The sequence below is a fragment of the Akebia trifoliata genome, chromosome 2 (assembly GCF_017979445.1).
Source record: "Akebia trifoliata isolate Shusen 1 chromosome 2, ASM1797944v1, whole genome shotgun sequence".
Taxonomy (NCBI): domain Eukaryota; kingdom Viridiplantae; phylum Streptophyta; class Magnoliopsida; order Ranunculales; family Lardizabalaceae; genus Akebia; species Akebia trifoliata.
This window is the reverse complement of record NC_141376.1, coordinates 16,901,645-16,918,071: the sequence shown is the minus strand read 5'-3', so window position 1 is coordinate 16,918,071 and position 16,427 is coordinate 16,901,645. Positions and strand designations below refer to the sequence as shown.

General features: G+C 35.5%; 2 protein-coding genes across 14 annotated transcripts; one reads left to right on the top strand and one right to left on the bottom strand.

The window, feature by feature from the left end:
* The first annotated feature begins 544 nt into the window (after window positions 1-544).
* MAP3KA (mitogen-activated protein kinase kinase kinase 3) lies at window positions 545-6,939 on the top strand. Of its 2 annotated transcripts, XR_015175406.1 has the most exons (12): window positions 545-1,000; window positions 2,102-2,419; window positions 2,842-2,929; window positions 3,090-3,152; window positions 3,321-3,481; window positions 3,601-3,676; window positions 3,910-3,969; window positions 4,064-4,171; window positions 4,299-4,535; window positions 5,709-5,812; window positions 5,903-6,392; window positions 6,620-6,939. XR_015175406.1 is itself a non-coding variant. In XM_086431863.1 (11 exons), exons 1-11 carry the CDS (start codon window positions 612-614, stop codon window positions 6,162-6,164), a joined length of 1,866 nt encoding a protein of 621 aa, XP_086287989.1. In that variant the 5' UTR covers window positions 545-611; the 3' UTR covers window positions 6,165-6,563. The 2 variants fall into 2 exon arrangements, 1 of the variants encoding a protein (XP_086287989.1); XM_086431863.1 differs by lacking the exon at window positions 6,620-6,939 and having other exon boundaries at window positions 5,903-6,563.
* A 1,441-nt stretch (window positions 6,940-8,380) lies between these two features.
* Window positions 8,381-15,173, bottom strand: LOC147409810 (scarecrow-like protein 1). Of its 12 annotated transcripts, none has more exons than XM_086431868.1 (3): window positions 15,023-15,143; window positions 13,518-13,543; window positions 8,381-10,423 (listed from the first exon to the last, which is right to left on the bottom strand). In XM_086431868.1, exon 3 carries the CDS (start codon window positions 10,232-10,234, stop codon window positions 8,555-8,557), a length of 1,680 nt encoding a protein of 559 aa, XP_086287994.1. In that variant the 5' UTR covers window positions 10,235-10,423; window positions 13,518-13,543; window positions 15,023-15,143; the 3' UTR covers window positions 8,381-8,554. The 12 variants fall into 12 exon arrangements, with proteins under 12 accessions (XP_086287994.1, XP_086288000.1, XP_086287991.1 ...); XM_086431874.1 differs by having other exon boundaries at window positions 8,381-10,418; window positions 15,023-15,137; XM_086431865.1 differs by lacking the exon at window positions 15,023-15,143 and adding an exon at window positions 14,581-14,815.
* Between the last annotated feature and the right edge of the window lie 1,254 nt (window positions 15,174-16,427).

The window sequence follows — 16,427 nt, the reverse complement described above, 5'->3', positions numbered from 1 at the left end:
TGTGGTTCCAATTTTACCTCCAACCCAAACCAAACCGAACCATGTGCACCCCTAGTTACAAGGATCAAAGGACCTTTTATCTCTGTGGACCACATTTCAATATGACTCCAAAAATAAAATAATCATTAGATGAGGAATGTAATTAGAAAATAAAATTTTATGAATTCAAGAATAAATAAAATTTATTTTATGGTTGGATTTAAGTTTTAAGTCAGGGAATTCAGTGACAATCCATTTTCAAATTCAAGATCTTGTCTCGAAAAATATTCTTTCTTGGATTTTTTTTCCTCAAAATTAAGAGGGCTGAGTTGTCATTTGGACCAACGTGTCCACGTGGCTGAAATGTGAACCCTTGACATTGTTAGGGATTCGAATTTTGGACTCTCGAGTTATAAAACTGATTCGAATCGGTGTCCTACTTACCGAGTCGACTTTTCTATACCGATCCAAGCACCGCCCGCCGGCCCAAATAGCTGAGCTGTCACCCACTGTATCTTTTTCTCTCCTCTGTCTTCTACTTCACCTCTCTCTCTCTCTCTCTCTCTCTTTCTTCGATAATTATAAATAAATTAGAACCAAAACATCTCTCATCTCTCTCTTGCTGTGTAAAAATGCCTTCTTGGTGGGGAAGAAAGTCTCACAAAACCATCAAAGAAGATCAGAAAAAACAGACCCAATCTTCATCTTCTTCTCTTAGAAACGAGGACAACAGAAGTAAAGAGAAAGCCAAGAGCTTTGATGAGAGTCTCATCTCCCAAAATTCCCCAAGAACCAGTAAAGATTTCATCTCTCCTTCATCTGGTGGTGTTTGTAGGTCTTCGTTTGATTCTGAGTTGGGGAAGAAAGGTCATCCGTTGCCAAGGCCATCTGTATCTTCTGCTCCATCTCTACAACAAGATCATGGAGTCGGGTTAGGGTCTGGGTCGGTCTCTGTTTCCAGCGTTAGCTCTTCTGGTTCTTCAGATGAACCACCTGATTTTGGATTCGCTGGTCTTAACAGGTCTGTAATTTCTTGAATTTTTGGGAATTTTTTTTAGGGTTGTGAGGTTGTTCATGTGGGTTTTCCCCCTTTTCTGTCAATTAGAATTTCTTCAATTGTTGAGAATTTTTAGGGTTGTAATTTGTAAATTTGTTCATTTGTATTTTTTTTTTCTTGTATGTGAGTGGATTTAATTGATTATTGGGTCACTTTGGATAAATTGAATCTGTGTTATTTATCATTCTGTGAGATTGGGTTTGTTCTATGTGTGGGTTTGTGATTTTCTTCTATCTTGTTTGCTGGAATATTTAGATCTGTTCTTGGGTTTTGGTTTTTCAGGGTAGTATCTCTGAATTTTGTTTGGGTTCTTCACTTACTAAATGGGTATTTATCATTCTATGAGATTGGGTTTGTTCTATATGTGGGTTTGTGGTTTTCTTCTCTCTTGTTTGTTGGAATATTTCGATATGTTATTGGGTTTTGGTCTTTCAGTGTTTTCTCTCTGAATTTTGTTTTGGTTCTATAATTAATAAATGGGTATTTATAATATTGAGAATAGAATCTGGAACCTTGTGTCTTTTGATCCATAACTTTTGCCTTTCTATGATTTTGTTTTGTTTGTTGGAATATTTAGGTATGGTAGTGGGTTTTGGTTTGTCAGTATCTTCTATGTGAATTATTTTGTTTGAGTTCTTCAATTACTAAATGGTTTTTATTTATTTATTGTATTTTGTATTTTGAGAAGAGAATCTGGAACCATGTGTCTTTTATCCATAAAGTTCGCCTATCAAAAGAAAAAAGTTCTCTCGGTTTTTTTTTTTAAACCCTTATTTTGTTTCTTTTTCGCTTTGATATGTGGGTTTCTGTTTCTTATATGAATTCGCGTTCGTTTCTAGATATTTTCGATAGTTTTCTATCGTATCAAGGAGTTTCTTCGAAGTTATGGAATATTCAGAATCAGTTTCGAGATCAAATGGTGTAGCTTCTTACTATCTTGATTTTTCCAAAAATCGACACAGTGTCTTGTTGAACACATTAGTGTTTAAATGTAAAACCTTCTCCAAGAGTGGAATTTCTTTTATGCTCCTCCTAACAGAAGCACGTGTTCTATGGTGATCCCAGAGGACACAGGGAAACCAAGTCAAGCCCGAGAGCTAGAAGTCCGGGTCCAGGATCAAGAGGGTCCGCTGTTTTGATGTCACCTTTACATCCACGGATGTGTGGTATGAGTTTGGATTCTCCGACAGGAAAGCAAGATGATGGGAAGAGTCCATGTCATCCACTACCGCTTCCTCCGGGTTCTCCAACCAATCCTTGTGCTTCACCGAACTCCAGAAGTGGTGGAGCCAATGAAAACTTGCAAGGTCTTCGATCAAAATGGAAGAAGGGAAAGCTTCTTGGAAGGGGGACATTTGGGCATGTTTATCTTGGATTCAACAGGTATCATATATTTCTTTTGTAGATCATAATTAGCATCCTGGGCTTGCTATTTTTTTGGTGCAATGTGTTCTTTGAGTTTAAGGTTTTTTGTTTTTTTAAAAAGATTTTGTGTTTAGGTGGGAGTCCTTGCGCTCCTCCTTGTTTTTCTTTTTCTTCTCTTCTGTAAGGTTGTTGGTCACCTTGACTACCCCTGCACATTCTTCCTTTTTCTTTGGAATAAAATTATACTTGTAAAAAAAAAAAAATCATATATTTCTTTTGTCAAGACTTATTCATATTGCTCAATCTTTTTGAGCCTTGTTTTCAAAAGGAAATGAATTCATGTTTGGTAAATCCAAAATTTTATTTGGCCCAGTCGAAGAAAGAAAAAATATGATAGTTTTTCTCTCCCCATGTGTCTTTGTTATTTTCTATTTTAACAGTGAAAGTGGTCAAATGAGTGCGATAAAGGAAGTCAGAGTCATTTCTGATGATCAGACCTCCAAAGAATGTCTCAAGCAACTGAACCAGGTTTTGCCTAATTTTCATTTTAATAAATTTTCAAGCATTATATTTACTTCCTATTTATTTTTATCAACTATATGTCCTGCATTTCTAAGCAAATATTCATAATATTTATAATAATCATCGATTGAAATGTTGGAGTTGCAACCTATTTGTTTGTCTTCAGGAGATAATGTTGCTTGGTCAGCTGTCACATCCAAACATTGTTCAATACTATGGAAGCGAACTGGTATGAGATAATTTAATTTGTTTTCTTTTAAATCCTATTTAGAAATAACCCGATCCATGAAACCTATGACAATGTTAGCTTTGTATGTACTTGTGAAAGTCTTTGATCAAAGTGAAAGACAATGAAAATTAAATTATATACTTTGATTCTGTATTTTCAATTTTGTAGGGGGAAGACACCCTCTCGGTTTATTTGGAGTATGTCTCTGGGGGCTCCATCCACAAATTACTCCAAGAATATGGCCCTTTCAAGGAGCACGTTATTCGAAGTTACACCAGACAAATCCTCTTGGGTCTTGCCTACTTACATGGAAGGAATACAGTACACAGGTACTGGTCATTATTCTATTCTAACTGATATTTCCCAAATAATTATTTTTTAAAGTTTGGGTTCAATGCTTCTTACTACTACCATAAGAAACTCTACTTAACAGGTTTTTTTTTTGCAGGGATATTAAGGGGGCAAACATACTTGTAGATCCTAATGGTGAAATCAAGCTTGCCGACTTTGGCATGGCTAAACATGTATGCCTCCTTTTAATATTGTGGATAACTTTATTTGTAGAATAGTAAAATGGTAATCACTTATTTTTTGTGAAACTTCATCTATCTCAATAAAAATATTCCAAAAATACCCTTTATGTAACTTTTTTTCTTCTAAAAATTCTCTTGAGGGCTTATATCAAACAAAAAACACACTTGCCAAAAGGAATGACCTGGATTTAAAATTTTCCTGATTTCTGTTTTCTTTCAACCAGATTACATCTTATTCTTCAATGCTCTCTTTCAAAGGAAGCCCTTACTGGATGGCACCTGAGGTATTCAAGACTCCAGTCTCTTTTTTCCTAAACTTTTTCACGACTATAATACTGAACTTTGTTTATTTGATATTGATATTTGTATTCTGTCCAGGTTATAATGAACACTACTGGCTATAGCCTTGCAGTGGATATTTGGAGTCTTGGTTGTACAATACTAGAGATGGCTACATCAAAACCACCTTGGAGCCAATATGAAGGGGTGCGATAATTGATTCAATAATTTGTTTGATCAAATATTTTCATTTGATGGCTTAAATTTTGTTTGAGACGAGCTTATAGTCTGAATTTGTAGAATATGTGTCTTAGTCTTACTTTGGAATTTATAGGTGGCTGCCATATTTAAAATTGGGAACAGTAGAGATATACCTGAAATCCCTGATCACCTTTCGAACGATGCAAAGAGTTTTTTGAACCTCTGCCTTCAACGGGAACCATCTGCACGTCCTACAGCTGTACAGCTACTCGATCACCCTTTCATTCGAGACCATTTTGCAATAAAGGTTCCAAAGACAAATACAATTAATGATGTCTTTCCTTCTTCCTTTGAAGGAAGCCATACACAGGTAAAGTCCGAAAGATGCACAGGCGTCTCTATTGAACTATTTAATTATTTGGACTTGGGGCACTGTGCAATTCTCAACATCTAATTTAGCAATTAGTACAAGAACTAGGATTAAAGATTTGGGAAGTTTATACATGAAAATTAAACATTGTGATAACCCTAGGCCCCCACATTAAAGTATTCTTTTCTAACCATTCATCATATTTTCACCAAACATAACGTTATTTTGATGATCCCAATGGATTTTTTTAATAAATGTAAATTTAATAAATTTTTTTGATGTTCCCAATGGTGTTGTAATGGTCTTCTATCTCTATTTTTTATTGAGACCATTTATTATTACTTCAATGACTTCCCATGTTGGAAATTTGATGAACTATGTTTGGAAATATCTAATTGGAGTCTCTCATAGGCAGTCAAATAGGGCTCCATCTATTAGACGGTCTGGATTCTGGAATGATGACTATATGGAATCATGATAGGGTTGCAGCGCAAAATCATTATTATAACTTAATAACATCTTGATTTATAATTGTTTGAATGTACACATACACAAGCACATTATGTATATGCTTTGAAAACAACAATCACACTTCCCAATTATATTGTATTGTGATATTCATAAATTATTTTCTCTTGTATCTTGCTTCTTAACAATCTTATGAACAGCTTTATGGAAGTGTGAATCAAATGGAACCACCTCATATGATCTGCTTTGTTAATTCTATTAGCTCCAACTTGTACTAACGTAAGGGAATCTTAAACATGACGTGTTAGAACATATTGAAAATTTGTAGGATTTCATCTTCATGCCCTTGGCAAGTACTTTTTGGTTGGGCCCTTACCAATTGAATATAGCTAGTCTTGAGTTGGCATTTCTGAGTCTAAAAGATGCACCCGGGATAAAGGGATGTTACAAAGATTGGCCTAATAGATAACGCTTTGGTAATCTTCAGATCCTGATTTTGATTAGTGACATAACTTGTTCTATCCAACAAAATTTGAACAAAGGTAAGGTTCAAGTAGAGCTATCTTGTTCAATGATGTCATCCTAGCGGCAGAAGATAAAGAGATGATATGGATATTGAAATGAACCAATATAATTTGTTCATATTTTGAACTATCGCTATTCTTAAATTTGAACTTGCATTTTCAATGTTGGGTACTCATGCAGACAGCTTCAGATTTCCATTTGAATAAAACAAATGTTAGTTCTTGGGATGGTGATAACCGGACAAAGCGTTTAATGACACCTTCAGGAGCTTCAAGACAACTAAGGTTAAACTTCCTCTCTTCATTCTTACTTATGTATCACTTACACCCCGATTTTGTCAAAAATAATTTATAAATCAAAATTTAAACTTGCAGGGATAATACAAGACTTAACATGTCTTTGCCTGTGTCTCCCTGTTCAAGTCCATTACGACACACCGGATCTGCGTACAGAAGTTGTTTCTTATCTCCTCCTCATCCATCTTATATGTTGATGGGACAAAGTGGTTATGGTCTAAACAATCAATCGGTCTTGTCGATGAGACCATACACGAACCATGCTACTGATCAATGGATGGATTTCCCCCAAATGAAAGCCCAAACACCCGGTGGATCCCCAAGAACAAGACTCATGTGAGGAGCACAGATTATGCAGATGAGCTCCATGAGTTCGTTCTTAATCACATTAAATGCCCCATTCTATAGGATTTGATATTCATCATTCCTGTCACACATTCTCTCTCGCCAAACTGCGATGGGTGTCTGAGATTGTAATTTATTGGATGAGAATGTTGGCAGAGCCAGGAGATGATCCTTGGATTATTCTTTTGGGTGAACTTCAGAGAAACTTTGTCTGGAAATATTGGTATGGGGCTGCTGACTTTCTTGATGTTGTAACATTTCTTCTACATTATTATTATCATGTAATTAACAGGTGTTTTCAGGTTAATCATATTTTGTATAAAGGAAGAGGTTTGTTTTATAGGTTAGAAGTTAGTGGTGGAAAAAAAAGGAAAATTGAAAATTTTAGAAGTCATTATTTTGTGTTTTTCGTGATCAATGTGTCAAAAATGGCTTGTTCATCTTCTGCAGGGACTTCTTCTTGGGGAATGCTCAAAGATCGTGTCACACAAAAACTTATCCACGGTACTTGGAAGACTATTTGGCATCTGATGACACATTCAATTTGTTCACATAATAATATCGAAATGAGAGTAGATTTCCCATGTAAGTTTCAGATGAGTGAACCATCTATGATGTTTTATCGTGTGGGAAAGAAAGCCCGACAATGGTTTTGGTTTTATTGTGTGGGAAAGAAAGCCTGGTAATGGTTTCGAAAACCTGTTGAGTCCATTGACGTAATCTCTCAAATTCGTCATCTTTAACAAGGGTTCCAATCGTAGCAAGTACAATCAATCGTTATTATGAACCCACTGATAATACCAAGTTATGTTTAATATATCCTCGCAAAGAAGATGAAGGAGATTTCAATAAATCCTGCATCAAGGCGAGAAAAGATTGGGCGGTTTTTGTAAAAGGGTTGGGTTTATTTGATGGAGATTTAGCAGAAACAGGTTCTCGTGGTGAATTTGGACTCGCCTGGATAGAGAGCTCTGGCGACTAGATTTTGCTCTTTGTGAATCCAATGGTGAAGCACCATCCGAGTCTGGCATGGTGAAGCAACATCCGAGTCTGGCATATGATCGTTTGGCCTCTCATTCTTTCATTTGAAAAGCAGGTTCCTAAATTGAAGCAGTTCAAATCCCTCAATTTTGACTTTAGACTTCTAGCATAGTAACTAAGTTTGGATTCGGTAAATATTTGATGGGGTTTTAATTTGGTTAATTCGGGAAAGTTTTGAAAAAAAAAAAATTAGGAAAATTTTCTGTGGATATAGATGTTTCTATATATTTTATCAAAACCTATCATCTTCAACCTGCCTAGAAACCATATATTGTTCTTGACATTTGAATGTTGAAGGAAATAAAACTTTGTGGGTGAAAGGTAAAAGTGTAACCATATTCCATGATCAATGGTTAAACCACCAATTAATTCGTTGATTTGCGGATTTAATCAGCTAATCACTTATTTGATCTGATCATTCCGGACTGATGCAAAATTAGTAAATGAAGATTTGCACACCAAACTTCCAACCAAAATAAAATTATTTGGGAGTTGGTATAGTCAGAAAGAGATGGGAAACCAATATGGCATCAAGATATGTCACATATCTTAAAGCGAAGGAATCAATGACGCATGTATTTTTTGATAACTCAAGGTATCTTTGGCGGGGACTTCAGCATTATTTTTGGAACATAACACGTCTTTTTGGATCGATGATCTCTCCTGTGGTGCAACACTTGGAAAAGTATGCAAGCATGCCTCCTCTGTAGTGTACCATGGATTATTCTATTGTTCATCCAGATTAACCACAAGAGGTGATTTTTCGAAGGTAAATTTGTTTCTTTGAGAATTGTACTACGGGGTTGATTAAAAGAGATTAGAGTAGCTCACCTAAAACGTAGAAAGATTCTTTTCAAATTTTGAGAAATGTCACTCAGAAGGTTAAACACGTTTACAGAGTGTAATAATGTGGTTGTTAAACTAACTTCATATGCTACGAGGGATAAAAACATTCTCGTTGAATTCAGAGCTCCCTATAGCCATGATAAGAGCCTTGTTGAGAGAGATGAGATGCTTGGTCTGCCAAACCTCAGAATTCATTGATACTCGACGAGTTTGAAGTTTTTCACCAACATACATTTTTGATCACGATCAAATTATTTAAAAAATGTCAGCTTATTGTTATTTTATCGAAACTCAAGTTTCATTCGCATTTTATCAAATATTCAATAACACAAACCCTCTGAAGGTATAGGTAGCAGAGTAGGTAGTTGATTACAACTTTGATTTGAATACAAGTAAAAAAATCCTTAGATTAGACATCGGTCGAACATCAAATCTCATACATAATAATATACATACACACATAATATGAAGAAAGAAGATACCTGTTATCAAAACCCATCATCTCCACGCGGATGCAACGATCAAGTTCTTATCTTCCCACCCGAAGTGTAGTGCACCCCCTACCTCCTTAACCTTGTACTTGTCACAGTACTCTTTTAGAAGTGCACTAATTGTCCCATATGTGAATGTACTCAATGGGCACCCCTTAAAACCTGCCATTGTCATCCTTGCCCTCCATTTCCCGGCCACCTCATACCTCTCTATCCTCTCCTCACCTTCACAAGCTATAATATTTATGATGTCCCGTGCAAGGCATTGCCTCTCAACATTCATCCTATCCACACTTTCCCTAGGCAACGTTGCATCAAGCGACTCGAACACGGCTGAGTAGTAGTTGTAGGCTTCCACGAACCGAGGGAAGAATGGGGCAGTGTTGGTATTCACATCTTGTTCGACCACTGTGACCAACTTTGGCTCGAGACTCTTGACCATGCGGAGGAGCCGATCTCTTTGGTTAACTGTTGAGACGCTCTCATCCGGCATGTGATGGAGCTGAAAGGCAAAGTTGACAACAAGTGCTTCGTTGGATCGACAATCAAGCATCAATGGGGTGATGTCCTCAGTCTTCACCGCTATTGCTCGAAACTCAAATGACACACCGACCGCCTCCGCAAGCTTCTCAAGTCGTTGCCCGATAACTTTCAAGCCACCAACCGAACGTTGAACCGACTCTGGATCATCCACCCCGGTTATCCTCATGTGAGGTGGCTTACCTTCACGAGTTGCAAGATTTTGAATCAATGTCATGTACTGGCTCCCTTGATTTACGTCGAAATCTATAATATGGACTCTCTCTTCATCTTTGAAAGCTTCTGCAATTGCATCATTAGCTGCCATAAACCCAAACTTGAAACATGGGCATATCTCAAATAGGATTTGCATGGCCGAGAGTCTGTCGGATGTGGGAGGCTCCTTGCATTTCAAAGCCTTGTAAAGGCCTTGGCCTGATGTGGCTATGCGAGCCGCAAGGCCTTCAACCATGTAGGCTGCAATCCTTTCAGGAGGATCTCCTTGGATCGATACCATCTGCCGTAGCTTATTTATAGTCACCGAAGCTTCCTTGACGTTACCTTCCGAAATTGAAGAAGCACATTCGAAAAGTAATTGCTTAGGTGTCATTATAGATGTGTCTTTAATGCTGCTGATACTGCTGAGGTTAGAATCATAAGATGAAGATTCCTTTGGTGAGTTGGGGAGTACTAGATTCTTGATGGAATCAGCCCATTCATGGTCGATGTCCATGCTTTGGTCAGGACCTAACACATCGTCATCATCGTTATCATTTAAGAGCTCCCTTTCCAATTCTTGAAGCTTTAACTTGATATCATCTTCAACAAAGTCTACTATTCCATGATCTGTGCTCACTTCTTCCAAGTACTCTGACATAGAATTGGGTCTCATGGTCATGAAAGATGGGTTAAATGAGTTTTGCGTGGAGTACGATGGGCAGATAAAGTTGACCCTTGAGGCCGGAAATTCTTCTGTGGGGGAGTCTGAGAAGTAATGCGGGTCGTAAATCTCGTGGTAGTATGATTCGGGTCCATACTTGAATATCCGCTTCTCGGGGTTGAGTATTTGAGTGGATAAACCAGAGCTCTCACTACTGCTTTTGAGTGTGTAGAGTTTAGTCTCACCGTATGAGGTGGCAGAGGGATCTGCTGAACTGACTAAAGACATTGTCTCCCTTTATGACACTCGCTGGTTGTAGCTTAAATTAAATTTGTTATTGATGCACGACATCTATGTCCTCGAGTAATAACTGTCCATCACCATAAGTTGGGCCTCCTCAAATAGCAGAAACTCACATGAAGCATGTAGCAATGACTATACAGTCGAAAATCCTTTCATACCACTGGGATTCCTAAACTGAGACAAGAGATTATGAATCAAAGTTCATTAAACAGGAAAAAAAATTAGTAAGAATGTATGTTAAGGTATATGCAAGCATGGTGGCAAGAAAGGATATATGAATTCTGTTTCTGTTGCCAGAGAACCATATAGCTAATACTAGTTTAAGAAGGATAGTCACATCTGAGATCATTGGCCTTTCATACTTGAGATGTTAATGGTGCATGTTTCGTGCTTTGACCTAAGTCAAATTCTCTTACATGTTTTGAGTAAAGTGAGCTTATTTCTTAATGCAAATAGAACGATGTATATTTAGATCGTTAGAAAAAGTAGCATGCTGTCACAAGTCTAATATTTTTCCCCAAAGGGGTGACGGGCTTAAATTTTTTCCATTATCTTTCAGAGATCTCAAGAGAATAATCCAAGTCTAGAAGGTTCACTTCATATACCATAGCTATTGTACATAAACGTGTATGGTATAGTAGAGAAAGTTATCCGAAGATTATTAAGGATGGTTTAGGACCCTTGGAATGAAGTAGTGTATTACAAAAGATTCCACTTCCATTGGATCATCACCATTTGGCTCGATCTTTAGTTCGTGTACTTTCTCCAAGTTTATACAAGGGTGAGCCTACCTCATTTGTAACCATCGTCAATATCTGAGTGACAACAACTATCCATTCCTAAACCTTAAGTGTTCTCTTAAGCTTGATTATTTTACTAAGTGTGAGCATACTCTTATGTCACTTGTGGAAAAGACTTGCTCAAGCATTGTCATATAGCTTGTGCGAGTGTCAAGACAGGCATCAAGTGGGGAAAAAGCAAAGTCCATTACAGTTGGTATCGAAGCCAAGTTTTGAGAGCAATTTTGTTAGAGATCGATAACACAGAAGTAAGGTGAAGGCAACCCCAATAGTAGGAGTGCAAGTCCTATGACGAGAGAAAGGAAGAGTCCATGAAACTTGTAAGGGATGCAGCCTTGGAGGGCAGGTTGGTGTTGTGGAGACTCATATGAGCTGCAAGATGGAGCTTTCCCGAGCAAAAGGTACAGATAAGATGAAGGGAGTGATAGCTGAATAATAGAGAGCCATCAAAAACTTGGAAGCCAACATAGAGGACATTATAGATAATATTAAAGGCTGAAATCAAGAGTTTATTGAATATCCCCAAGACAGGACCGAGGGTGCAGTTGAGAGGCTAAGAACTCAACTTGACGAGGTAAAGGCGAGGAAGTGTAGGTTGGTACCACTACAATGAAATGGTCACTAGGGAGCCACCTAAAGCTCATCTTTAGTGATGAAGTAACATGCTTGGGCCCACAAGTGGAGAAGAACTCAAGCAAGATAAATGTGGCCAACTCCAAAATCAAGCCAATGCATGGGTCAGTTTTTTTAAATGCTAAGGCATCAGGCAAGGCATTTCATTGTCCAAATCCTTGAGAAGTAAGTCTTATTAGCATGCGTTGTTTACAATAAATAAAATAAGTAAATAATATTTAATAATGGAAAAAAATCTCTTAAAAAGACAAAATTACTGTAATTCATAATTTCACATCGAAAGTTTAATATCCAAATTCAAGGTCCAAACGCATCCAGGCCTGACTTGATACAAGTTGAGGCCTAAGGCGAAATTTTAAAATGAGGCCTTTTGTGAGTTAGAAACTTGAGAGAGATTAGTGGAGACAGGAGATAACGTAAAAAGGATTTTGTAACCATTATTTTTTATTATTCCTTTTTTTTTTTTTTTTTTTTCTGAAAATTTTTAATGCACAAGTAGGGGTGGCATTGGGTTGATTCCGGTTTGGTTCCTAAGGTATTTATAACCATAACCATAAAAAAATTTCAATTCTGGTTCAGATTCTAAAATAAGTGGAATCAGAACCACCAAAAAACCCATCTATTTTGATTCTCAAAAATCGAATGAGAAAAAAATATTTTTAATCATTTTTAAATCTCGAAACAAATTAACATATTATCTGAAAAATTATCAACTTAATTACTACCTATTCTACTAAAGATGCAATAATGATTTTTTTCAACAAAGTGATAAACTTGTAACTTCTGGAAGAGAGCCTATTTTAAGTTTTAATGCACAGTGTATATGAAAAATGGAAGAACTTTATATAGTTTATATTAATTTTAAAGTGTAGAAAAACCTTAAATCATTTATAATATGAAACAAAATGACAAAATAAATCAGTTCCGGTTACCTGTGGGTACCCATCAGATAGAACCTAATGGTTCTGATTCTTATCGATTCGGTTCCATTTTAGAGCCAACTCTAATCGGTTCCAATAAAAAGGGAACCCAGGGTTTTCGATTTCGGTTCTAGGTAGATGGGAACCAATTGACACTCCTACACACAAGATTTATTTTACTTCTTTTATTTTTTATTTAAGTTTCAAGATAGGGTTGTTTTATAACTTTCGAAACTATTTTTTATATACATAACTTAAAATAGAAGAGGATAAAATGCGTGAAAGGATAATGATGAAAGAGTTTGTTTTTCTTTGGAAACTAATATTTATGGGGAATCTAAGAGTCTTGGAGAGTTTATTTCTTGGGAAAACTAACTCAATTCCTACGTGTAAGTGAGTATTAAATTTTTTTTTTTTTGGAAAACCCTCCCAATTCCAACACCTAAGGAGGTGTAGTAAAAATTAGTGTTTTTATTAATTTTTTTAAAAATGAAAATGAAAGTGATAATTGTAAAAAAAAAAAAAAAATGGGGGCCTTAGGTGATTGCCTAAGTGGCCTTATGCTTCAGCCAGCCCTTAACGCATCAATCACTCTAACTTAAAAAATAAATAATTACACCATTATAATAGTAAAAGAAGATGATGAGAATGAATTGGATAGGTATCCGATCCAAACTATTGATAACACACTTCAATTATTTGATTTTTTTTATGCTGTCTGACATCTAGTATTCATATCACATTAAAGTTATAAAAAAATTTCAAAGAAACAAATTTGGAAGTTTTGAGGACTCAAGAAAATAACAACAATACCATAAAAGATTAGAAAATACTGGTAAAGAATAATCTAATACTTGTATTTGTATGGAATAATGAAAAAACAGGTAGGCCCAGCATGTGGAAGGGTCAATGTACCTTAGGATATATTAATTTTTGTATACCTACAACAGAACAATTATAAACAGATTTTAGCAAAATAAAAATAGAAAGTGAAGCACTACAGGGAATCAACAAGGAGTAAAGGTACAAATGCATGTAATCTCGTGAGTGAAAAAAAAAATGTACAAGTCTGAAGTCTCATTCATAGCGACGATGTTCAATGTTAAAAAGTGAAGTTCGAGTTAAAAATATATATTGTTGATGAATGAGAAACATATTCTGAAGTTCACTCATAGTGAAATGCTACCAAACAGAGTAAGCAAAAAAGATAGTTAATAACTCGAGTAATTTCATCAAAAATATATGTTCCTCATTCATGATTGATTCAAAGCTTAAGAAGTGTGGGAGTAATTATAAATAGCTTCATATTATTGATATTTGTCTAACATATCAAAGCTTATTAGATATGGGAAGGCATCATAAATAATTTGCACCTAAGGATATCCGTGACATGGAAGACATCAGACATGATCCATCTGATATACTAAATCTCAATTAATAAAATCATAAACCGTATCGTAATACACGTGTATATGTGTCAACATTTCGGATTTCTCAGAGGCCGTGTGTTAGGTACCTTGTGACATAGTTTTTACACATTATATATCAAATTACTAGTTATGCTTGGCAAATAACTAGTTTGGGCTTAGAAATTCCTATGGAATGAAACTCAACCAATTTTAACACAGAGAGGAGATTAATATAATGGATCAAAAGATCAAATAAGACCCCTAGTTTAGGTTAGTGATGGGAAAATACTATTGGGATGTAAACTAATATCTAATACAGTAATCAAGAAACAAATTCTTACATAATTTCTGGAAAATTACATCAAAACCACAAATCATGGTCAGAACACACAGGTGCATCTTCACAAATAACAGATCCAGGGCAAGCCAGAAAAGAGAAATTATTATTTGGTAAACAAAATTAAACTTAAAATGAAACAAAATTACAAAGAGGGATAACAAACAGAGAAACAAATATAAATCACCTAAAACAGAAGAAAGACATGAAGAGGAAACAGTATAGATCATACCAAGCACAGAAATCCAAAAATATTGAGAGATACCCAGATGGAGAAAAACCTCAGAAATGGATTTGAGGATGAGCTTTGACCATGGAATTGCAGGAAATAAACCAAAGGTTAAAGAAAGAAGAAAATCTTATGTCATATTTATATTAAAAAATTACAGATAGTGAAGTTAGTTTGGCAGAAAAGCAACAAAGAAACAGAAACAAACAGAGAAGCATAAGAAGAACAAAACAAAAATGATGAAATTTAAATGAACCCAAATCTTTAAAAAACATATATATAAATAAACAGATAAAACGAAAAGGAAGAAATATTTTTATTTTTATTGGAGGGTCCCAGATACCAAATTCAAGAAACTTATTCAAAACCCATATATAATATGAAAAAAAAAAAAAAAAAACAAGAAAATATAATCTTCTGGATTCCCGATTCTGAGAATACTCACCCAACTTTGTTTCAGAGAAAACTTCTGTCTGTGATTCATCTTCTCCGATCTCTATGTTTTCTATTCACTCAACTTCAACTATGCAACTTTTACTTTTACATTTACTTTTACTTTTATTTTGATGTTTCTATTCTTGTGTTCTAAGCAATTAAGCATGTTTACACTTGTCTGACGTTCTTACACAGTACATTGCATCATGTTGAACAAACTTGAGATAAGATATGCTGCTTTCAACCACTATAGAAGTTGGTGAGCTCCTTCATCCAATAACGAATCACAGCCGTTGATTTGGTTGACCTGGTCAAATGAGTTAGCAAGTTTGATCTTGTAGATGGACCTGCCGAATCTACCGTCCAATTAGAATACGTTTAGACTTGTAGGTCTAAGGAACTAATTACATATGATGTGTTCTTTGAGAATTAAGAGTTTGGGAAATTTTCCCCATCTCTTCAAATCTCATCCTTTTTTACAATTAATGTTAATTAAAGAGAGATTCTATCTGTCGCTAAATATGATGAAATTAAAGGTCCGATAGATTTTTCATTTTAATTCTCAAAACATGTTTTTCTAGTGAATTCGTCGCTTTTATAATCAATGAATTCGTTGATAAAATACAAGTGATTTTATCATATCAACGATTTCGTTGATAATTTATCAACGAATTCGTTAATCATAAATGTGACGAATTCACAATAAAAAAATATTTTTGAGAATTAAAATGAATAATGTACAAGAACTGGAGTTTTGACATAAGTTGTATACATTTTCTGAAGGTGCCCTTAGGGCACATATTAAAGAGCAATAAATACATTTGGGAAATTGAAATTTAGGGGTAGTCTGATAAAAATAAAACTTTTAAGGGTATTTTCAATACAAAATTCAAGTTCCCAAATGTATTTATTGCACTTTAACGTGTATCCTAACAATACCCTTTTGTGAAATATCTCTATGTAAATCACCAAAGAATAGCATACATCTTGGGGTGACGTTAACAAAAGTTGGTGTGGCAATAATATCTCTTTAATTAAATAAGGAGAGCTTCAATGACACCAACTTTTACTTGTAGCACACCAATCTAATGTAAATAAGTTTCAAAGGATTGGTGTGTTGTAAGCACATAAAAAATTTGAAATCTAAGCACACGCACGAACAAAGAGAACTCACTTATCTTCTTCGATGTTTAGGCTTATCGACGTAGAAGCACACTTACGTTTTCTATGAAGGGGTGGGAAAAAAAAGGTTTAGAAATGGCCAGATTAGCAAGAGCGACGAAGGTCCAAGCCACATTGATAGCCCTATACAGAGAGACAGTGGAAAGAAGAAGAAGAGATATGGAGAAGTGAATCAGTAAGAGAACTATAAGTTTGATGGTGTGTTATAATAAAACCTAACTGTGGCAATAATA